The following is a 22,383-nucleotide window of genomic DNA, read 5'->3' as shown; positions in this document are numbered from 1 at the left end:
TAAAGTTAATTTTGAACCAAAAAAATTATGTTCTCTTTGTTAGGCCCGGGACTTTTCAGCCCATGTGTTAGCTAAATTTAGCATTATACTTCTTTACTAATTTAATCCTAGTATAAAGATAGCTTTAATGAAACAATCTGCAAAATGGTTTCAATGATTTCAATTTAGCTATCCTTCGCCCCCTTAATGGTGTCTGTCCCAAGATTTCCTTTGTAAGGAAATAGGTTATCCGTTATCGTTACCATCGCGGTCGTACATCGCAAGCAAGCCCATCCGCAAGAACTTTTGACGGGTCCGCTTGGCACGTCTTGATTTCTGCATAAATCAATCGCGACGAATGAGGTTTTCTGGGGAAAACTAAAAACGCTGACGACTTGAACTTGGCCTTTTTGACGAATTGCTTTCCAGTCACAAACCGAAGTAAAAAAAGGTTCGCGTGACTAACAAGCGATTAAACGTCGTAAAGAGAACAACACAATTCCGTCACTCTTTTGACGAACGAAGCTGGCAAAAGCCGTCCCCATCTTTAAATATACAACCACGATTTTATTGGGTGGTTTATTTAAGCACGGTGTTTTGAGCGGTACGCTAATGTTGAAAAAATAAGTTTTTTTTGGAATTACTATTTAAAAAAAGACTTAAAACAAACACGATTTTTTTTCTGGAGTTTTTAGAACAGTTTTCATCTAGATGTTAATTTCATCACGATGTTTCACGAATCATCGACCTAACGTTGATTTAGTGATTTTCTAAAACAATGCGCGGTGCTGCTGCGAAAAACCACGTACAAGAAGCCTGTAGTGTATTTTCATTAGCGACTTCGCAGCTGTTCCCAGTTGTTCTCTTTCCCAGAGTCTTCTTTTTTTTCTCTATCGCCTGTCGACGAAGGGTCAAGGCATGTTTCATGTATCGGCCATTCACGCGCTTCGTGTATGTCTTCGTCCAATTCTGAAGCTTTATGGATGAAGACAAGGAAGACGGATATCAAGGAGTTTCCGGCTCACCTAGACTAATGAATGACGGAACCTTGAATGACAAACAATGACTTATGATAGGACTCGATGAAACTAAATAATTGATCCTAGATGATGAGCAACTGCGATGATGTGTTGTTGGAAGCACTTAGTTACACAGTTATATTGCAGCAGATTTTTCATTCTAACTATAAAAATAAATAGTCGAGTGTCTTAGTAGAATGGATTGGGAAACTTTTGCAGATTTTTATATTTAAACTAGAATCAAATTTCAAAAGAAAACAAGTCATCCTCTTTCGTTGGTAAGATTCCAAAGTTTGTTTAAGATAGAAATGGATCACATGCGCCTTCTGGGTTGTTACGAAAGTTCAGATTATTGTCACCAAATATCGTAAGGCAGGATTTCAATTCGATAAGTAACTAAACCCACCCTATGTTCTTAAATCCGTCCGAACTCAAATCCATCATATGTTTACAGTTTGAAGCAAGCAAATGATAAATCAGCACAGCAGTTGATGTCGATTGTCAGACTTCCTAACAATTTGACCGGTCCGTGGTATGAACGCACTTGTTGCTTGCAAATCGACACCTTATCGCTTAGCACCATCGGCCAGGAGTGTGCGGTTTTCTTATCTTGAAAATTTCGACGCTAGATTCTAGCCTCACGTTTGTTCAATATCTCGTCCACGGTGCTGTCGAAAAACAAGTGATGTTGTAATATAACATTATTTTTTTTTTATTTGCTCTACCGGTCGAAAGGCTGACTAAGAACAGTCGTGTGGTCGATTAGGTCCCGGTCGGGTGTGTAAAAGTGCAGTGAGATTCAAACTTAACTGGTTCTTCGAAGCTCCTGTTTTTTCGGTAAGTAACAAGTAGTAATAAAATCGAATTACTAGAACGTTACATAATATATTGATTGTTGCATAATTAGTTTCAATTGATGTTCGGGAATAATTGTATCTCCATCAATTGGCCATACGAATTTAATACACCCATTATATTCTTCAAACTACAATCTAACTCACATTGCTCACAACTATCTTATCGTCGTAAAAATCATAACTGCCTATGATCTTCCTCTATTCTTTCGATTTTCGCCGCCGATGCTTTTAATTAACCTTCAAAATTTAAGTTATTATGTTTCAAATGATTCAACCATCTAAACAGCTGCCGATTGATTAGATTACACTTAATTATTTTGCTGTCATACAAAAAAAAACACGAGATATCAGGTTCGAACGAGACCTATATTTGTAAATGCCGAAGAGTGGGCGGCGTGGGATACCATTTTTATCTTTCCGATTGTTCACATAGAAGGTGTGAGCGATAAAAAATATGCGTGTAATCCTCTGAAGGATGTCGTTTTTAATTTTTTGAGCTTTTGATTAAACAATTAAAAGATTTTGGATTCAAGGTGTAAATTCGACCGAAATCCGATTATTTGCAAATTCAAATGATCAGATTGATAAACTGAATTGAAGCATGAGTCGTGATTTGTCTTCAATGAAAGTTCTTTTATTAAAGTAAAGTTAATAGACGTTTTTTTTTCACCCGAGCGTCATTTTTGAAAAAGCCGGGAAAACGTCTTTTAAAAAATTCTCTCAAGCAGGCTTAAAACCTTTTCATCTTTTTTCAGCAGATACTGTCACTGTAATTATGCTAAGCTTAGGTAAAATCATCTTGTCCATACAATGTCAAAAAATTAAACTAAAGCTCAGCTTTATTGTAGAAATAATAAGTATTTTTTTTTCCATAAATACGTTTATTTCTTAAGGCAGTTTACATAAGTTTTTCTTCGCCGTAGCATCACTTTTACATAATATTCTTATCCTAATTTAATTCTAACATAGTCACAACGTTTTGAATTTATTAAAACATATTCTCTTATAGCTTAAATATCATCTTAGGTAACTCGTCATGAATTATGAAATCTACTCGGAAATATTATTTGAACCAAACGATTAACTTCTATAAATTATAAAATAAGCTGTTATTTTCAGACATTTTGTTGATAATTTCATAAACTGTTTCGAGTTTGTTTGTATCATTACATAATTTTTATTCTAATTTAGCTATTGGTTGAACTCATGGACGCAGCTGGGATCAGAACTAAGTCTTAAAAGGGGCCTTTATTAAATTGAAACTCCAATTTTCTTTATGAAATGATAAATAAGTTTCATGTATGAAAGGTCACGACAAGCAAGAATGTCTCGAACTGGGATATTGGATAGTCTACCTTGGGTACGCAAAGAATTTATTAGTTGAGATCTGACATCACGATACTCCACGCATGTCCAAACGACATGATCAATATCCCGATAACCTTCTCCGCAAGCACAATTCGAAGGAGATGTGCATCTAACGTGTAGTGATTGGACATGAGTCTGGACATCACACGAATGAAATCCCTACTCACATCCAGTCCCCTGAACCATGCCTTTGTCGATATTTTCGGAATAATTGAGTGCATCCACCGACCCAGATCATCTCTATCCCAAGATGCTTGCCAGCTGGCAAGTGTTCTTTGGCGAGACGAGGTATAGAATTCGTTGAAAGCAATCGGTCGCTCATAAATTTCACCCTCAATAGCACCACGTTTGGCTAAAATATCGGCTCTTTCATTGCCAGGAATGGAGCAATGAGCCGGGACCCAGACTATTGTTCAATATGTCGTTCAGGCACTGTTTTATTTTGCCCAGGAAAAACGGTTCATTTTTGCCAGCAGCGTTTGAGCGAATGGCTTCAATTGCACTCAGACTATCTGTGAAGAGGAAATAATCATTGCCGTTTCAACCTTCCGAGCGAACAGACGTGCTTTTGTTATCTGCGAAACGCTGAAAACCAGTGCCGTGTGTTATAAAGCGATCGGACAATCGACATTGTACCGTTATTGTATAATAGACAATGGTGCTCGTTCCGCTGAGAGGTTTTCATACATAATACAATAGTGCAGTGTATAGACTTTGAATAGTGAACATTTGGAGTAGTGTCGTGACCCGGTGCTGTGTGCTTTTTTTCCTCTTAGAGGTTTTTTGCACACAGATACAACAACAATTCAACCAACGCGTGGCCCCGGCGGCCGAGTTTTGTAGCACACCGATTAGCCAAGGCCAGGCATTGGTGGCTATTCATTATTAAGCTAAGTATCATTCTCTTTCCCTTTTTTTTCTGTCCTTGAAATTATTTGGTGGTATCCCAGATTTCTAACCCGTGCGGATACAATTCCGTGCCATGACAAACCCTGTGAAACAAAACCCTGACCCACCAGATGATAAAATGGAGACAACTGTCGATAGCAAAACTCGCATTAAGAGCTATCCCGACGGACTTGCACTCCCGGCCGGACCGTACACGGTTTATTTCCGGCCCAAATTAAATGGAAAAAAATTAAATTGTCTCCATATATCGCGAGAGCTGACGAAGCGATACTCTACTATCAAGAGTATTGACAAAGTACGCCCGGACAAGCTTAGGGTCTCGTTAACCAGCTCAAAACAGGCTAACGAGATCGTTCAGGGTGAGCTTTTTACGCGGGAATACCGTGTGTACATCCCAGCTCGTGAAGTCGAAATTGACGGCGTTGTCACCGATGCCAGTTTGACTTGCGATGACGTTCTTAAGTACGGGATGGGTTGCTTTAAAAACCCCCTACTTAAGAACGTAAAGATACTGGATTGCAAGCGATTGCATTCAGTGTCGATCGCGGGGGATGGTACCAAATCATACCCCCAATCAGACTCGTATCGGGTGACATTCGCTGGCTCGGCTTTACCTAACTACGTCCTCCTGGACCGAGTTCGCCTCCCTGTTCGTCTCTATGTTCCACGTATCATGAACTGCACCAACTGCAAGCAACTGGGACACACAGCGTCCCATTGCAGCAATAAGCCCCGTTGTGCTAATTGTGGGGAGGCTCATGCGGATGGCTCCTGCGGTAAGGGTACTGCAAAGTGTCTTTACTGTAAGGAGGGTTCGCATGACCTGATGGCATGTCCCGCGTACAAAGTGCGCAAGGATGGTTTGAAACGTTCCCTGAAGGAACACTCCAAGCGTTCCTTTGCTGACATGCTCAAGAGTGCCACCCCCCCTAAGCAATCAACGAACATCTATACCTGCTTGTCAACTGACGAGAGCGAGTTTGACGACCCATTAGAAGGTACATCTTCAGCGGCCCCTCATAGCTATAGGAAAAGAGTAAACAAATCCTCTCCTAAGCTCCCTAGTAAGGGTACGAAGTTGTCTTCTGTTGGGCCTCCAACATTTATGTTTAGAAGTAGTGGAGACAAAGCTCCGAAGCAAACAGTTCCTGGTCTCGGAAAACTCAATTCTGAGAAGGAATTCCCACCACTTCCCGGGACACCAAAATCCCCAAGTGCCCCTGAAAACCCAACAGAGAACCAGCTGGGTGCTGGGCTCATAAAATTCTCTGATGTTGTGGACTGGATTTTTAACACCTTCAATATTTCTGATCCTCTTAAAAGCCTGTTTATGGCTTTGATACCTACAGTTAGAACTTTTTTGAAGCAGTTGACTGCAAAATGGCCCCTTCTTTCAGCGATCGTATCCTTCGATGGCTAACTCATCCACCGAGGTCACGGATTCAATCACTGTTTTACAGTGGAATTGTAGAAGTATCATCCCAAAAATAGATTCTTTTAAAATTCTTGTGAATAATCTGAAATGTGACGCATTTGCATTGTGCGAAACTTGGCTAACTTCTGATGTTTCCCTGAACTTCCACGATTTTAACATTATTCGCCTGGATCGAGACGATCCCTACGGAGGAGTACTTTTGGGGATCAAAAAGTGCTATTCCTTCTATCGAATTAACCTCCCATCGATACCAGGTATTGAAGTTGTCGCATGTCATGTCACAATGAAAGGCAAGGACCTTTGCATTGCTTCCATCTACATTCCCCCTAGAGCCTCAGTTGGGTACCACTGGCTCAGCAGTATCATGCAACTTCTTCCCGCACCGACGTTAGTTTTAGGAGACTTTAACTCTCACGGTGCGGGATGGGGTTGTCTTCATGATGACAACAGATCAACCGCGATCTATGATCTTTGCGATAACTTCAATATGACTATTTTGAATACCGGAGAAATGACACGGATTCCCGCACCACCAGCAAGACCAAGCGCGCTGGATTTATCCTTATGCTCGACCTCGCTACGGTTGGATTGCACGTGGAAGGTGATCCCCGATCCCCACGGTAGCGACCATCTACCTATCGTAATTTCAATCACCTACGGATTAAGACCATCGGGGACAATCAATGTTTCGTATGACCTCACACGAAATATTGATTGGAAATACTACGCAAATTCGATATCTGAGAAACTAGAATCAACACAAGAACTTCCTCCGGAGGAAGAGTACACGTTGTTGGCTGGCTTGATTCTCGACACCGCGACTCAAGCTCAGACGAAACGTGTACCTGGCGCGAAAACCAACATCCGTCCTCCTAACCTGTGGTGGGACAAAGAGTGCTCATCACTCAACGCGGAAAGATCTTTAGCGTTCAAAAAGTTCAGAAAAAATGGAACACCCGATAATTATCGGAATTACGCGGCGTTAGACAAGCAAATGAAGAACTTAGTCAAAGCAAAGAAACTTGGTTATTGGCGACGGTTTGTTGAAGGATTATCAAAAGAAACATCGATGAGCACTCTTTGGAACACAGCCCGACGAATGCGCAACCAAAACGCCACGAATGAAAGCGAGGAATATTCCAACCGCTGGATATTCGATTTCGCTAAAAAAGTATGCCCAGACTCTGTTCCGGAACAGAAGACCACCCGCGCCGCGACATCAAATACAAACGAAACACCGTTTTCGATGGTAGAGTTCTCACTCGCACTCTTGTCGTGTAACAATAAAGCCCCGGGGCTAGACAGAATTAAATTCAACTTGTTGAAAAATCTCCCTGACCCTGCGAAAAGGCGCTTGTTGAATTTATTTAACAAGTTTCTTACGGGTAATATTGTCCCACACGACTGGAGACAAGTGCGAGTGATCGCCATCCAAAAACCAGGAAAACCAGCCTCCGATCACAATTCGTATCGGCCGATTGCTATGCTTTCCTGCATCCGGAAATTGTTCGAAAAAATGATTCTCTTTCGTCTTGACAATTGGGTGGAGACTAATGGCTTGCTTTCAGATACACAATTTGGTTTCCGCAGGGGCAAAGGAACGAACGATTGTCTTGCGTTGCTCTCAACAGAAATTCAAATGGCATTTGCTCGTAAAGAACAAATGGCGTCAGTTTTCCTCGACATCAAGGGGGCCTTTGACTCAGTTTCATAAACATCCTATCTGAGAAGTTGCATCAGCATGGTCTTTCACCAGTTTTGAACAACTTTTTATATAATCGATTGTCCGAGAAACACATGTATTTCGCGCATGGTGATTTGTCGACAATACGATTCAGTTACATGGGTCTTCCTCAGGGCTCATGTTTAAGCCCCCTTTTATACAATTTTTACGTAAGCAATATTGATGAATGTATCAACACATCTTGCACGCTAAGACAACTTGCCGACGACAGCGTTGTGTCTATTATAGGACCCAAAGCTGCCGATCTCCAAGGATCATTACAAGATACCCTCGACAACTTGTCGACATGGGCTCTTCAAATGGGTATCGAGTTCTCTACGGAGAAAACTGAGCTAGTTGTATTTTCAAGGAAGCGAGAACCAGCACAATTACAGCTTCAACTAGGGGGTGAAACCATAGCTCAGGTCTTCACATTTAAATATCTCGGGGTCTGGTTCGACTCCAAAGGCACCTGGGGATGTCACATTAGATATCTGAAACAAAAATGCCAACGGAGAATCAACTTTCTTCGTACGATAACCGGATCGTGGTGGGGTGCCCATCCAGGAGACCTGATCAGGTTGTACCAAACAACGATATTGTCCGTTATGGAATATGGATGCTTTTGCTTCCGATCCGCGGCGAACACTCATTTCATCAAGCTGGAAAGAATCCAGTATCGTTGCTTGCGTATTTCCTTAGGTTGCATGCAGTCAACTCATACGATGAGTCTCGAAGTGTTGGCGGGCGTCTTACCGTTGAAAAACCGATTCTGGGATCTCTCATATCGATTGCTAATCCTATGCGAAGGTGATTGAAAACTTCGAAAGGCTTGTCGAGTTCAATTCTCAGACCCGTTTTATGTCCTTGTATTTTGATTACATGGCTCAGAATATTAACCCTTCTTCGTTTGTGCCCAACCGTGTCCTATTCTTGGATACTTCTGATTCCACTGTATTTTTCGACACATCCATGAGAGAAGAGATTCGTGGAATTCCGGATCACGTACGCCCTCAAGTGGCCCCCAATATTTTTTATAACAAATTCAGAACAGTCAACTGTGAAAAGATATTCTACACTGACGGATCATACATCAACGAGTCCACTGGCTTCGGCATCTTCAATCAAAACATCACCGCTTCTTACAAATTCAGTGATCCAGCTTCAGTTTACGTCGCAGAACTAGCTGCCATTCAGTACACTCTTGAGATCATTGAAACCTTGCCCAAAGATCATTACTTCATTGTCACGGACAGTCTAAGTTCAATAGAAGCTCTCCGGGCAATGAAGCCAGGAAAGTATCCCCCCTATTTTCTGGGGAAAATATGGGAACACTTGAGAGCTTTATCTGGACGGTCTTATTTAATATCCTTAGTCTGGGTCCCATCGCATTGTTCCATTCCAGGCAATGAACAGGCAGACTCATTGGCTAAAGTGGGCGCATTAGAAGGTGATATTTATGAAAGACCAATTTGCTTCAATGAATTTTTCAGAATCTCTCGTCAGAAAACTCTCGAAAGTTGGCAAACTTCATGGAGCAATGACGAACTGGGACGATGGCTACACTTCATTATCCCTAAGGTATCGACGAAACCTTGGTTCAGGGGGATGAACGTGAGTCGCGATTTCATTCGTGTTATGTCGCGGCTCATGTCAAATCACTACACCTTCAACGCACATCTCCGGCGTATTGGGCTCGCGGAGAGCGGTCTCTGCACCTGTGGCGACGGTTATCAGGACATCGAGCATGTCGTGTGGTCGTGCGTAGAGTATCGCGACGTCAGGTCGGAGCTACTGGAATCCCTTAGGGCCCGAGGTAGACCGTCCAATGTTCCGGTTCGGGATGTGTTGGCGAGTCGGGATAGTTTATATATGCTTCTCATATACCAGTACCTTAAACACATTAATATACAAGTGTAATCCGTAGTTTCCTCTCTCTTGTCGAGGCTAAAAATAATCTTCACCTACAGGTTCGAGACTAACATTCGCCCGATTCTCCAAATCCCTCGCCTGTCCACCATCTCTGTATAAAATAACAAGATCTTTTTGCTGTCACTAACTTCTTCGTTCCCCCTTTCTCCGTTTCTCCACCATCTCGATGTCAACTAATTAAATCTTTATCGTTTTTGGTCATTCGTTCTCATACCCCCTTTTTCATCCCGTTTTCCACAAAATTACTTCTCTATACTTCTTTCATTCTCTTAGGCAAAGGCATCGCTTACGGGAAAACTGCTTCAATCGATGAACAACATGCGGGCCACCCGCTGGGTCTCTGTGACCTGGGGGTGTTTCCCGCGGACCCATTGAAACGTATAATCGTCATCTGGAAGAAACTAATGCCATATTTAATCCACCGACCATTGCCGATCGCCAGCTGCAGACTGAATCTGCAGAATCGACCATTGCGACCGGAATTCGCCACTACCCTAATGATAATACCCTAGTTTTAAGTTAGTTTTAATTTAAAATAAGAAAATGCCCTTGGCATCTAAGAGCTTAAGCAGTGTGCCTTCAAATATGTTACTATTGAATAATAAAAAAAAAAAAAGAGGAAATAATGGTTTGGAGATAATGTGACGATTACACTCAAACTATAATGAACTGCTCCTAACTCTGCTATATAAACAGATGCAGGTTCTTGAAGCCTAAATGAGGCCGAAACATTATTGTTGAACATACCAAACCCTGTCGCTTCTTCAATTCGCGATCCGTCCGTATAAAACATTTTCTCAGAGTCAATATGCCTGAACTTACTTGAAAATATTTTTGGGATTTCCGTCGAGCGTAGATGATCCGGGATTCCACGCACTTCACGCTGCATGGATGTATCGAAAAATAAAGTTGAGTCAGGGGCACTTAGGATGCTGACACGGATAGGAATATATCTTGAAGGGTTGATTTCCTGTGACATATGGTTAAAATATACTGTCATAAATTTTGTTTGATATCGAAGCTCGACTAGTCGTTCGAAATTATTAATTACCATGGGATTCAGCACCTCACATCTTATTAGCAGGCGTGATGAAAGCTCCCAAAATCGATCTTTTAATGGAAGAACTCCCGCCAGAACTTCAAGACTCATTGTATGTGTCGAATGCATGCAGCCTAAGGCAATTCGCAAACAACGGTACTGAATTCGCTCAAGTTTGATAATATGAGAGTTTGCAGCGGAACGAACACAAACGCATCCATATTCCATCACTGAAAGTATCGTTGTTTGATACAATTTTATTAGATCTTGCGGATGAGAACCCCACCAAGATCCTGTTATTGTTCGAAGAAAATTTACTCTTTGTTGGCATTTCGTTATCAGATACCTAATGTGTCCTCCCCACGTGCATTTGGAATCGAACCACACCCCGAGGTATTTAAAAGTTAAAACCTGTTGGATCATTCTTCCCATCATATGGAGCTGAAGCTGCGCGGGATCATGCTTTCTTGAAAGGACGACTAACTCTGTTTTCTCCGCAGAGAATTCGATACCAAGATGAACAGCCCAAACGGACAAGTTATCTAAGGTATCTTGCAATGGTTTATGCAGATCAATAGCTTTGGGCCCAGTAACTGAAACCACGCCATCATCTGCCAATTGTCTTAGTGTACATGGGGTCAATGTCATTCACGTAAAAATTATAGAGGAGCGGGCTGAGGCATGAGCCTTGCGGGAGACCCATGTAGCTAATTCTGAATGTTGCCAAATCGCCATGTGAAAAATACATGCACTTCTCTGACAAAAGGTTGTGCAAATAATTATTTATAACCGCTGGAAGTCCATGTTGGTGGAGCTTGTCTGAAAGAACATCAATGGAAACTGAATCAAATGCTCCTTTAATGTCTAAAAATACAGATGCCATTTGTTGCTTTTGAGCGAAGGCAATTTGGATGTCAGACGAAAGTAATGCAAGGCAATCATTCGTCCCTTTATTTCTACGGAAGCCAAACTGAGTATCTGACAACAAACCGTTCGTCTCGACCCAAGTGTCGAGACGTCGTAGAATAATTTTTTCGAACAATTTTCTGATGCAGGACAACATCGCAATGGGTCTATATGAGTTGTGATTGGAAGCTGGTTTCCCCGGCTTTTGAATGGCGATAACTTTCACTTGTCTCCAGTCAGGTGGAACAATATTTTGCTCAAGAAACTTGTTGAACAATTCCAACAAACGTCTTTTTGCGAGGTCGGGCAGATTCTTCACCAACTTGAATTTAATTCTGTCCAACCCAGGGGCGTTATTGTTACAAGACAAGAGTGCTATAGAAAATTCCATCATTGAAAATGGGTTATTAATAAAACCATTATTTGGAGGAGATTCCCGTATAATGCTCTGCGTAGGAACAGAATCTGGGCAAACTTTCCTAGCAAAGTCAAATATCCATCGGTTCGAGTATTCATCACTCTCATTGCCCACGTTATGATTCCTCATTCGTCTGGCCGTATTCCAAAGAGTGCTCATTGAGGTTTCTCTTGACAAACCTTCGACAAAATGTCTCCAATAGCTACATTTTTTGGCTCGAAGTATGCTCTTGTACTTGGTTTCTAAAACCATAAGTTTTTCAAAATTCTGAGGAGTTCCTCCTCCCCGTTTTAGAAACGTCTTGCAAGCATTTTGTTTTGCGAGTTTAGCCTCTGAGCACTCTTTGTCCCACCAGGGGTTGGGAGGCCTTCTGTTAGTCGTTGGCCCAGGAAAGCGTTTAGTTTGGGATTGTTCTGCGGCCTCCAGAATCGAACAAACGAGGAAGTCATATTCTTCAAGTGGAGGGAGCTCTTCCATTGAATTCAAAATACTAGAGATTCTACTTTGGTATTTAATCCAGTCGATATTTCTTGTCAAATCATATGGAATACTAGCTGAATTAGCAATACATTTGTTACAGCTAATTGAGATGATGATTGGTAAATGATCGCTACCGTGTAAATCAGGCAATATTTTCCAGGTGCAATCTAGTCGAATTGATGTTGAGCAAAGAGATAGATCTAATGCACTTGGGCGTGCAGGAGGTCTTGGGATCCGTGTCATGCTACCCATATTTAATACCGTCATGCTAAAATTGTCACAAATGTTTTGTATTAAAGATGATCTGCTATCATTGTAAACGGAACCCCACATCATTCCGTGCGAGTTTAAATCCCCCAGAATCAATCGTGGAGCAGGAAGGGCTTCAACCATTTCATTAAGCTGTCGCTGTCCAACTTGTGCTTTTGGAGGAATATAAACCGAAGCTATGCAAATATCTTTGCCTTTAATGTTTATTTGGCAAGCAACAACTTCTATACTAGAAGTTGAAGAGATGTTTAATCTATAAAAGGAACAGCATTTCTTAATTCCCAAAAGCACTCCACCATACGGAGAGTCTCTATCGAGACGTATAATGTTAAAATCATTAAAATTTAAAGCTATGTTTGAAGTAAGCCATGTTTCGCATAAAGCAAATACATCACATTTTTGACTATGCAATAAAATTTTAAATGAATCAAGTTTTGGCATGATGCTTCGACAATTCCACTGCAGGACAGTGATTGTATCATTTGCGGCGGGTGATAAATTATCCATCAAAAGATACAAAACCTGAGACAATTGGCCATTGAGCTGATAACTGCTTCAAAAAATTTCTAGCTATTGGAAGGAATGCCATTATGAGGGTCTTTAAGGGTTCAGATATATTGAATGTTGAGAAAATCCATTCAACAATTTCCGAAAACTTCAGTAATCCTGTTGGTGGCTGTGAAATGGAGCCCACAGGATTATTACCTTTTTCTGTGCTAGATCCTGGATTGGTTTGTGAATTTGACAAACCAGGAGGCACAGTCTTTGGTTTTGACTTTTTTTGTTTAACACGGGGATCTTTTTTTGAAGATGAAACTTTAGGTGTCTTTTTTGGTAATTTGGAAGAAGACTTCTTTCTCTTAACTGACCCTTGGGTAGTGATAAACGAATTATCTTCACTATTTTCGTCAGAGTCAGAGTCCTCTGGTTCCTCTAGATTTGAAAACCCGTTTTCGGTTTCCAAAGGGGGGACATCAATGACCGTTTTAAGCATTTCTGCATATGTGCGCTTAGACCGTGCTTTTAAAGAAAGCTTAATTTTGTCTTTGTGCACTTTAAATGCAGTGCATACTGAAATATCCTCATGAGGACTTTCCCCACAATAAATACATTTTTCAATTTCCTTGTTGCAATCATTATCTTTATGAGGTCCTTCACACTTAATACATTTTGGTTTATTGCTACAGTAAGTAGCTGTGTGTCCGAATTTTTTGCAGTTCGTACAATTCATTACATTTGGAACAAAAAGCCGAACAGGGAGGCGAATTTTATCGACATAGACATGGGACGGCAACGCAGATCCGGCAAATGTCACTCGAAACGAGTCTGATGGGCGATAAACTTTTTTTCCCTCTTCATGTACTACTGAGTACAGTTGTTTGCACTCCAGTATTTTTACACCCTCGAGCATAGAGTTCTTGAAACGACCAACACCATGCTTGAGTAAATCATCTACCGAAAGACTCGCTTCGGTAACAACACCGTCAATTTCGACATCTTTGGAGGGTATGTAAACTTTATACTCTTTAATGAAATGTTCCGAAGAGACAATATCATTCGCGTGTTTCAAATTATTTACCACAACACGAATTTTATCGTTATTTACTTTTATGATCTCTTTGATTGAAGAGAATCGTGATGTCAAACCTTTAGAAATTTGGTAAATGTTTAATGGCTTTGATATACGTCTAAAAAAGACTATCCAAGGCCCAGAAGAGCTCTCCTGATATTTTTTCGTTCGTGGGGGTATAGGATTCATGCTAGGATTTACGTCCATGGATTCATCCATCACATTAAAATTTTTAATCAAACTTTAAAATAAAAAATGAAACCAACACTACACAGTACTCAATCAAAAGGAAAAGAAAAAACTTCTACCTTGAAATTGTTGTCTATCTCCGTTGCACTGCCGTGTAGATCCTCGTTGCTCTAGATGTTCTTGTTGGATGCTGATTGTTGGATGTGATGGTACTGCTACCTGACATCCAGCACCACTCGATTTCCGATTTACTTTTGTCTTCGCCAGCTGCAACCAGCGCAGGTCACCGGTGTATACCTGCGTGTTGTATGGCAGTGGAAAGACCGAGTTGTCTTGTCTCCTTCTTCCTTGTGCTCCGCACCGATATGCTTCTGCACCGAAGTGCCTTCGCACCGGTGTGCCTTTGCACTCTCCTGCTTCTGTGTGCCTTTGCACTCTTCATCTTCAATGTGCCTTTGCACTCTCCTGCTCAGCACTTGTGGCCTGGGTAGAGCTTGGAAAAGGTCCTTTGTTGTTTCCTTCACCAGCTTGGCCCAGCACTAGGGCTCTCTTATGCAGCACGATTTTACGTTTTAACGGCTGCTGCCAACAGGTCTCTACCTGTAGTTCAACCGTTGTCGTATTTAACGCGTGTAAACTAACCAGCGTTATTAAACTGTACGCTTCTATACACAACCTTCTCGGTTGAACGGCTATTACTGAATGAAATAATAAGTATTATAAGAAAACATTGTAAATTATTAATATGTAGTCTATATTGGCTTGACGAAATCAATACATAAATCAAATGAATGATTTGCTGTATGCATTTAATAGTCGATCAACCCGCAAATCGAGAATCGAAACTCGGAAAAACAAATCAATAGACATTATTTTGTAAAAATCGGTAGCTAACTTAAAAAAACGGTATAGGAACTTTTGAGCCCGTGACTTGTCTGTGTAGATTGATGCGTTCAGGAGTGGAAACAATGCTCCGAACGTGATCTTATTTTTTTACTGTCTGATAGTCACGTGTTTTTTTCCTTGAAATGAAATTGATAAAAATTGATTACATAACAACAAAACCCAAACACTTCGACACTTCTTCCAATCAACAACGTTTAACTGGGATATTCACCTCTTCAACTTGGTTTGCCAAGTCGTTTGGCAACTATGTAACAGTTCGGCTGAAAAGTTCGTATCGTTTAATAGAAACACACATTTTTTTGCCAAAATTCGTTTTCATTATTCAACATAATTGCCATCAGAGGCGATACAGCGATTATAGCGATCTTCCAACTTTTCGATACCATTTTTGTAGTACGATTTGTCCTTTACCTCAAAATAGGCCTCAGTTTCAGCGATTACCTCCTCATTGCTTCTAAATTTTTTACCAGCGAGCATTCTCTTGAGGTCTGAGAACAGGAAAAGTCACTGGGGGCCAAATCTGGAGAATACGGTGGATGAGGGAGCAATTCGAAGCCCAATTCGTTCAATTTCAGCATGGTTTTCATCGACTTGTGACACGGTGCATTTTCTTGATGAAACAAAATTTTTTTCTTCTTCAAATGAGGCCGTTTTTTTGAAATTTCGTCCTTCAAACGGTCTAATAACGCTATATAATAGTCACTGTTGATGGTTTTTCCCTTTTCAAGGTAGTCGATGAAAATTATACCATGCGAATCCCAAAATACAGACGCCATAACCTTACCGGCCGATTGATGAGTCTTTCCACGCTTTGGGTTCGGTTCATCGCGTGCAGTCCACTCAGCTGACTGTCGATTGGACTCCGTAGTGAAGTGATGGAGCCATGTTTCGTCCATTGTTATATATCGACGGAAAAAATCGGTTTTATTTCAATATAACAGCTCCAAACACTGCTCAGAATCATCAATTCGTTGTTGTTTTTGATCGATTGTGAGCTCACGCGGCACCCATTTTGCACAAAGCTTTCTCATATCCAAATATTCGTGAATAATATGTCCAACACGTTCCTTTGATATCTTTACGGTGTGAGCTATCTCGATCAACTTCACTTTACGGTCATTGAAAATCATTTTGTGGATTTTTTTCACGTTTTCATCGGTAACAGCCTCTTTCGGACGTCCACTGCGTTCATCGTCTCCGGTGCTCATATGACCAGTACGAAATTTTGCAAACCACTTATGAATTGTTGCTTCGCCCGGTGCAGAGTCTGGATAACACTCATCAAGCCATTTTTTGGTATCGGCGGCACTTTTTTTCATCAAAAAGTAGTGTTTCATCAACCCACGAAATTCCTTTTTTTCCATTTTTTCACAATAACAAAAGTAGCTTCACTCAAAATGCAATATCTCACAAACTAATAATCAGACAGCTGTCAAATTTTTACACGTATCTTTTGAAGGTTGGTACTAACTGAAAATGGTATGGATTTAATTCTAGTGGCGCCCTCTCATAGAAACGATACGAACTTTTCAGCCGATCTGTTATAATAGTCAATATCGTTTCTTAACAACTGTCTACAGTTTAGTCATTTGCGAAGGAGTGTTATTAGAGAAAAACACACTAGCGGAAGTCTTATTAACGATAAATCACTAAAGCAATATGGACAATATATCAAAGCTATAATTTCTAGCTAATTAAAATATGATCCAGAATGTCACAATAAGACGCCAGACCATATTTTACCAGCGGCGGCGGCATATCGGTGGGACACCATTTCCATAAATAATCTGCGGCGTAGCTGTTGCAATTTCTCAAGAAAACGTTACTGTCTCATCTTATGATACAAAAAAATATTGTTTATTATCCGTCGTTTCGGTCTTTGGTGTAAACCTTTTCCAAGAAACCTGTTTTAATCCACCTGGTGGTGTAATGATGCCTTTCTCATGTATAATATTGCGATTTTTGAAAGAAACCAAGGGATTGCTTGTTAATGCAGTATAACATATAAAAGTATAACTTACAGAATAAAACAGTGCTTTGCTCGCGTAGGTCATCTTTAAGAAAACGAAGTGGGTTCACTATTATATGCACTTCCGGCACCGAAACCCGAGAACCGGTATAATCGAAGTTGGTTCGTACGGCCACCAACCAACCAAAATTTTGAAGATATTATACAATTTTGCCATCGCACTCCAAATGACGATTCAACTGTTTGTTATATCCGAAAATATACAGTAATTTTTGGTAGGACCATAAGATCTTTCATTTGACCCTAAGATTGACGGTTTGGAGTCCAGTTTACAACATTTTTTACGGTTTTTGTTCTGCCAGTTTAAGTGACGGTGTACAATCTTGAACACACTTTATCCTATAACTCCGGAACCGGAAGTCAGATCCGGATGAAATTTAGGAATAACGTATGGGACCGTGAAACCTTTCATTTGAATCTAAGTTTGTGGAAATCGGTCAAACCATGGCTGAGAAAAGTGAGTGAGATCCATTTTGGTATATCAGGTGTACAAAGCCAAATTATATCGTACACACCTCCTGGCCATCGTCGGAAGCGTACTTCACCAACATACGACAATCAACTTGATACGCTAATTAGTGCGGTTGTGTTTTGCAACAATTTGCTCTTTTAATTTTTCACAGCGTCACCGGCTATCAGTTTATCGAAACACGTAGTAAAATCGAGTGTACCGGCCATCGTAACCAAATTCATGAAGGAAACTAATCGAATATATTTTGGCAGGAGCTATCAGCGGCACTTAATAACAAACCCTGCAAAAATATAAAGATTTTCATTGAATAAGTTTCAATCGAAATAAATAATTTATTTACCTCACAACAGGCGATTCTTCAATTGTTTTGACGTCATTTCAATTGTTTTGACGTTTGGGAAATGAATCGTTTGTCGCTTGAGGCACATCTTCTCACTCACCATGGAATGAACCTCTCACGTCACCCGAGTCGACTCGTAGAATAGGGTGACTACAGTCACGTGACAGCGAGCTTAAAGTTCAAATAAATGGATCGTTTAAAAACTTACCGTTTTGAAACCAATATTTGTTTTTCTTTCTATAATTGGTTTAGTCACTTTGAGGCACTGTTTGAACCACTCTGAGTTAATGTTTCTATGAATTAATAAATTCAAGGAGTCAAACAGAGAAGGATGAGTTTAAAGGAAGATTCTATAAAGCCAGCTTCTTTAAGAATTGGAACAAAGTTTTGCTCATATTAAGGCGCTCCCGATTAACGGATTTGGAAGTTCTTGGCGCCCACGTGTCGGGAATTTTGTCAGCTTCGCGTATGATTTTTGACATTCCGCAAGTCGACTGTACTTTGTAAACAATCAACATGGAAGCCGAAAGAAGAGAGAAAATTGTGCACAGTTATTTGGAAAATCCATTGTGGTCTGCATCTAGGCTAGCTAAACAGCTGAAATAGCCCAGAAATACCGTATGGCGCTTTATCAAACGGTATAAGGAAACATTGACGACGATTCGGAAGCCTCAAGCCAATCGTCGGAGTGGAACTGTCGACCGGAAACTGCGTGGTAAGATTTTGAAGACGATTAAGAGGAATCCTAATCTGTCGGACCGTGATTTGGCCAGAAAATTCGGTGCTACCCATAGTACCCAGAGGAGAATTCGACTCCGGGAAGGAATCAAGTCGTATCGAGCCAAATCGGGCCATAAAACAGAATAGTGTGGTAAAAATTCGTGCTCGGAAACTATATAACCAGGTGCTGACCAAGTTCGACGGGTGTCTTCTGATGGACGGTGAAACCTGTCAAGGCTGACATCGGGCAAATCCCAGGTCAAAAATTTTACTTAGTAACGGCGGCTCGGGGAGATGTTCCAGCCAAATTTAAATTTGTTTTTGTCGACAAATTTGCAAGAAAATTCATGATTTGGCAGGACATTTACAGCTGTGGCAAAAAAAACGAAAGTTTTCGTTACAAATTAGACAGTTAGCGCTCAATCTCCGAGTCAAGCAGACGCATTTGCTCTCGCTGGTCATCGGAAGTCAAGCACGGGCTTTTTCTAAGTTATATTTGGAAGTTAAATCGCTGGGCATCGTAGGCCCTACCGTCTTAATCTCTCGTCTCCGAGTGTTTCAGTAACAACATGAGACGTCGAGAGAACACGTTTCGAATTGATTACTCGCATCTACCGCGAAAACCATCGTATGATGACCTTCACAGTTTCATCAGCTCAGTTCTCGAACTAGAAAAAAAGCACGTTGTCCGCATGCAAACAAGTCGTAGCCTCGGTTGTGTGTTTGTTAAGGTCGATGAACTTGAAATAGCGCAAAGAATCGTACAAGAGCATGACAATGTGCACGAGACAGAAATCGGTGGTAAAACTTATAAAATACGGATTACAATGGAAGATGGTGCAGTGGAGGTGAAGCTGTTCGATCTTTCTGAAGATGTGTCCGATGATAAAATTTACGAATTTCTCCAAGAATACGGGGATGTGTTCGGCATACAAGAACTAGCGTGGGACGCAAAATACGCGTTCGGCGGTATCTCGTCAGGAATACGAGTGGCTAAGATGATCGTAAAAACGAATATCCCATCCTTTGTTACAATAGATGGTGAAACAACAGCTCTGTCGTATTACGGCCAACAACAAACATGCCGTCACTGTAACGAGTCGTCACACAGCGGAATATCTTGTATTCAAAACAAAAAGCTGTTAGTCCAAAAGCTCGATGCTGATTACAGCAACACATCGTATGCGAAGGTTCTCAAGCAAAACGTTCACCCGAAGCCGGTCCAGACGAAACCTCATCAGGTAAAGCCATCTGTTGCTACACTGACCACAATCACGAAAGACGCTCAATTAAAACAATCCGTAAGCGGACTCACTCCTCCCATCGAAAATACGAACAAACCACTTTTACGTTCTAAACTAGATCTAGCTTCCACCCAGCAATCAGCTGCCACCGCAACAAACATATTCAAAATCCCGAGTCAACAATCCGTTAGTGGAGATCCACCTCGCAAACAAACATCTGCCGAACGAAGAAACGACGACGATTCCGATACCTCTTCGGCTTCAACAGCCAGCCGACGTTCCACACGTGTACCACCGAACAAGAAAAAATGCCAGGTTGTTGGCGACGCGTCGCCAGAACATATGTCTACTTAGAGATGGAACATACTAGCTATAACGTAGCCACAATCAATATTAACACAATAACAAGCACAACTAAAATAAATGCCCTACGCTCTTTCGTTCGTACTCTCGAATTAGACATCGTATTCCTACAAGAGATTGAAAACGAGCAACTGTCTCTGCCCGGCTTTAACGTGATTTTTAATGTAGACCACATGAAGAGAGGAACTGCAATAGCTCTAAAAGACCACATCCGTTTCTCAAACGTCGAGAGAAGTCTCGATGGCCGTCTGATCGCTCTCCAAATACAGAACACAACGCTTTGCAATGTTTACGCACCATCTGGATCAGCTGCAAGAGCCGAACGAGAAAGGTTCTTCAACAATACCATCGCCTACTACCTCAGACATAGAACGAAGCACCTAATCATGGCAGGCGACTTCAACTGTGTGATACGACAATGCGACGCTACGGGACAAAATATGAGCCCAGCTCTCCAAGCCACCGTCCAGCAATTGCAGTTACACGATGCATGGGTGAAACTGCACCCTCAAACCATGGGCCACACATACATAACACATAATTCTATGTCGAGGTTGGATCGCTTATACGTCGACACGGAACTTGTTCATCAGCTCAGAACGGCGGACACCCATGTGTGTTCGTTTACAAATCATAAAGCCTTAACAATTCGAATATGTCTTCCTCACCTAGGTCGTCCTCCCGGCCGCGGCTTTTGGTCCCTTCGTCCGCATCTCCTGACAGACGAAAACATCGAAGATCTTAAGTTTCGTTGGCAGTATTGGACTCGCCAACGTAACAATTTTCGGTCGTGGATGTGTTGGTGGTTAAATTATGCTAAATCCAAAATCAAATCATTCTTTCGGTGGAAATCTAAATTGGCATTCGACAGTTTTCACCGGAAATACCAAGGACTATACTCCCAACTTCGTCTTGCGTACGATAATTACTACCGTGACGCTACAATGTTAACATCCATCGAAGACGAAAGCGAACAACCATCACGAAGCTACGGACCGAGAGAAACGAGTTACTCGATCACTCAGATGCTATCGAACAACACATGTTGGAGTACTACCGGGACCTATATGCCGAAAATGAACCAGAACGAGAACGGGACAACGATTTCACCTGCGACAGAGTAATACCCGAGGATGACGAAACGAATAACCAATGCATGGACGAAATAACGACAGCCGAAATCTTAGCAGCGATCAAAACAAGTGCACCAAGAAAATCTCCAGGCTCCGACGGAATCCCGAGAGAATTCTATCTACGAGCATTCGACGTGATACATCGGGAAATCAACCTCGTGTTGAACGAGGCACTACACGCGAACTTCCCCTCCGGTTTCGTAGATAGTGTTTTCGTACTAGTGAAGAAGAAAGATGTTGGAGACACCGCTCACTCGTATAGACCTATCTCATTAATAAACTACGACTATAAACTCCTGTCTCGTATACTAAAGAGCAGACTAGAAAAATTGGTAAGTGCTCATCATATTTTGGGAGACATACAGAAGTGTTCCAATCCCGATCGAAACATTTTTCAAGCCACTCTCACTCTCAAGGATAGAATCGCTCAGTTGAACGCGCACAAACGCAAAGCAAAACTAATTTCTTTCGATCTAGACCATGCGTTCGATCGTGTTAATAGAAAATTTCTATTCGTGACCATGTGCTCCCTCGGCATAAATCCCGAATTGGTTGAGTTACTTTCCAGATTAGCCGAAAGAGCTTCGTCGCGATTACTGGTCAACGGACATTTATCGGCTCCCTTTCCTATACAACGCTCGGTAGCCCAAGGAAATCCTATCAGCAGTCTCTGTTTCGCTATATATCTAACCCCACTCCTGCAACAGCTTAAGAATGTGTGCGGAAAAGATTTGATAGTCGCCTATGCAGACGATATCAGTGTAATCGCTACCACGACCGAAACGATTGAACAAATCCGCTGTATATTCTATCGCTTTGGATGTGTGTCAGGGGCGAAGCTCAACCTACTGAAAACGGTAGCCATCAATGTTGGCTTCATTGATGAAAATCCTCTATGCGTGCAGTGGCTGCAGACAGCGGAAACAGTAAAAATTCTCGGAGTAACCTATACAAACTCGATCAGAGCAATGATCAGGTTAAACTGGGAGGCAACAGTGAAAAAATTCACCCAACTTGTATGGTTACATTCAAAGCGATCATTGACGTTGCTGCAAAAAGTTACCCTTATGAACACTTTCATC

At 41.4% G+C, this 22,383-nt stretch overlaps 2 protein-coding genes across 3 annotated transcripts in view; both read left to right on the top strand.

Annotated features, from left to right (window-relative positions):
• LOC131435732 (solute carrier family 12 member 4) overlaps window positions 1–22,383 on the top strand; it is a 652,550-nt gene that overhangs the window by 43,979 nt on the left and 586,188 nt on the right. The gene's annotated exons all lie outside the window — the stretch shown is intronic.
• Window positions 19,131–20,439, top strand: LOC131433847 (uncharacterized). The gene has a single exon (XM_058600453.1). It carries the CDS (start codon window positions 19,131–19,133, stop codon window positions 20,157–20,159), a length of 1,029 nt encoding a protein of 342 aa, XP_058456436.1. The 3' UTR covers window positions 20,160–20,439.

Source organism: Malaya genurostris, chromosome 3, assembly GCF_030247185.1.
Source record: "Malaya genurostris strain Urasoe2022 chromosome 3, Malgen_1.1, whole genome shotgun sequence".
Lineage (NCBI taxonomy): Eukaryota > Metazoa > Arthropoda > Insecta > Diptera > Culicidae > Malaya > Malaya genurostris.
This window is presented reverse-complemented; position numbering and strand designations above follow the sequence as displayed.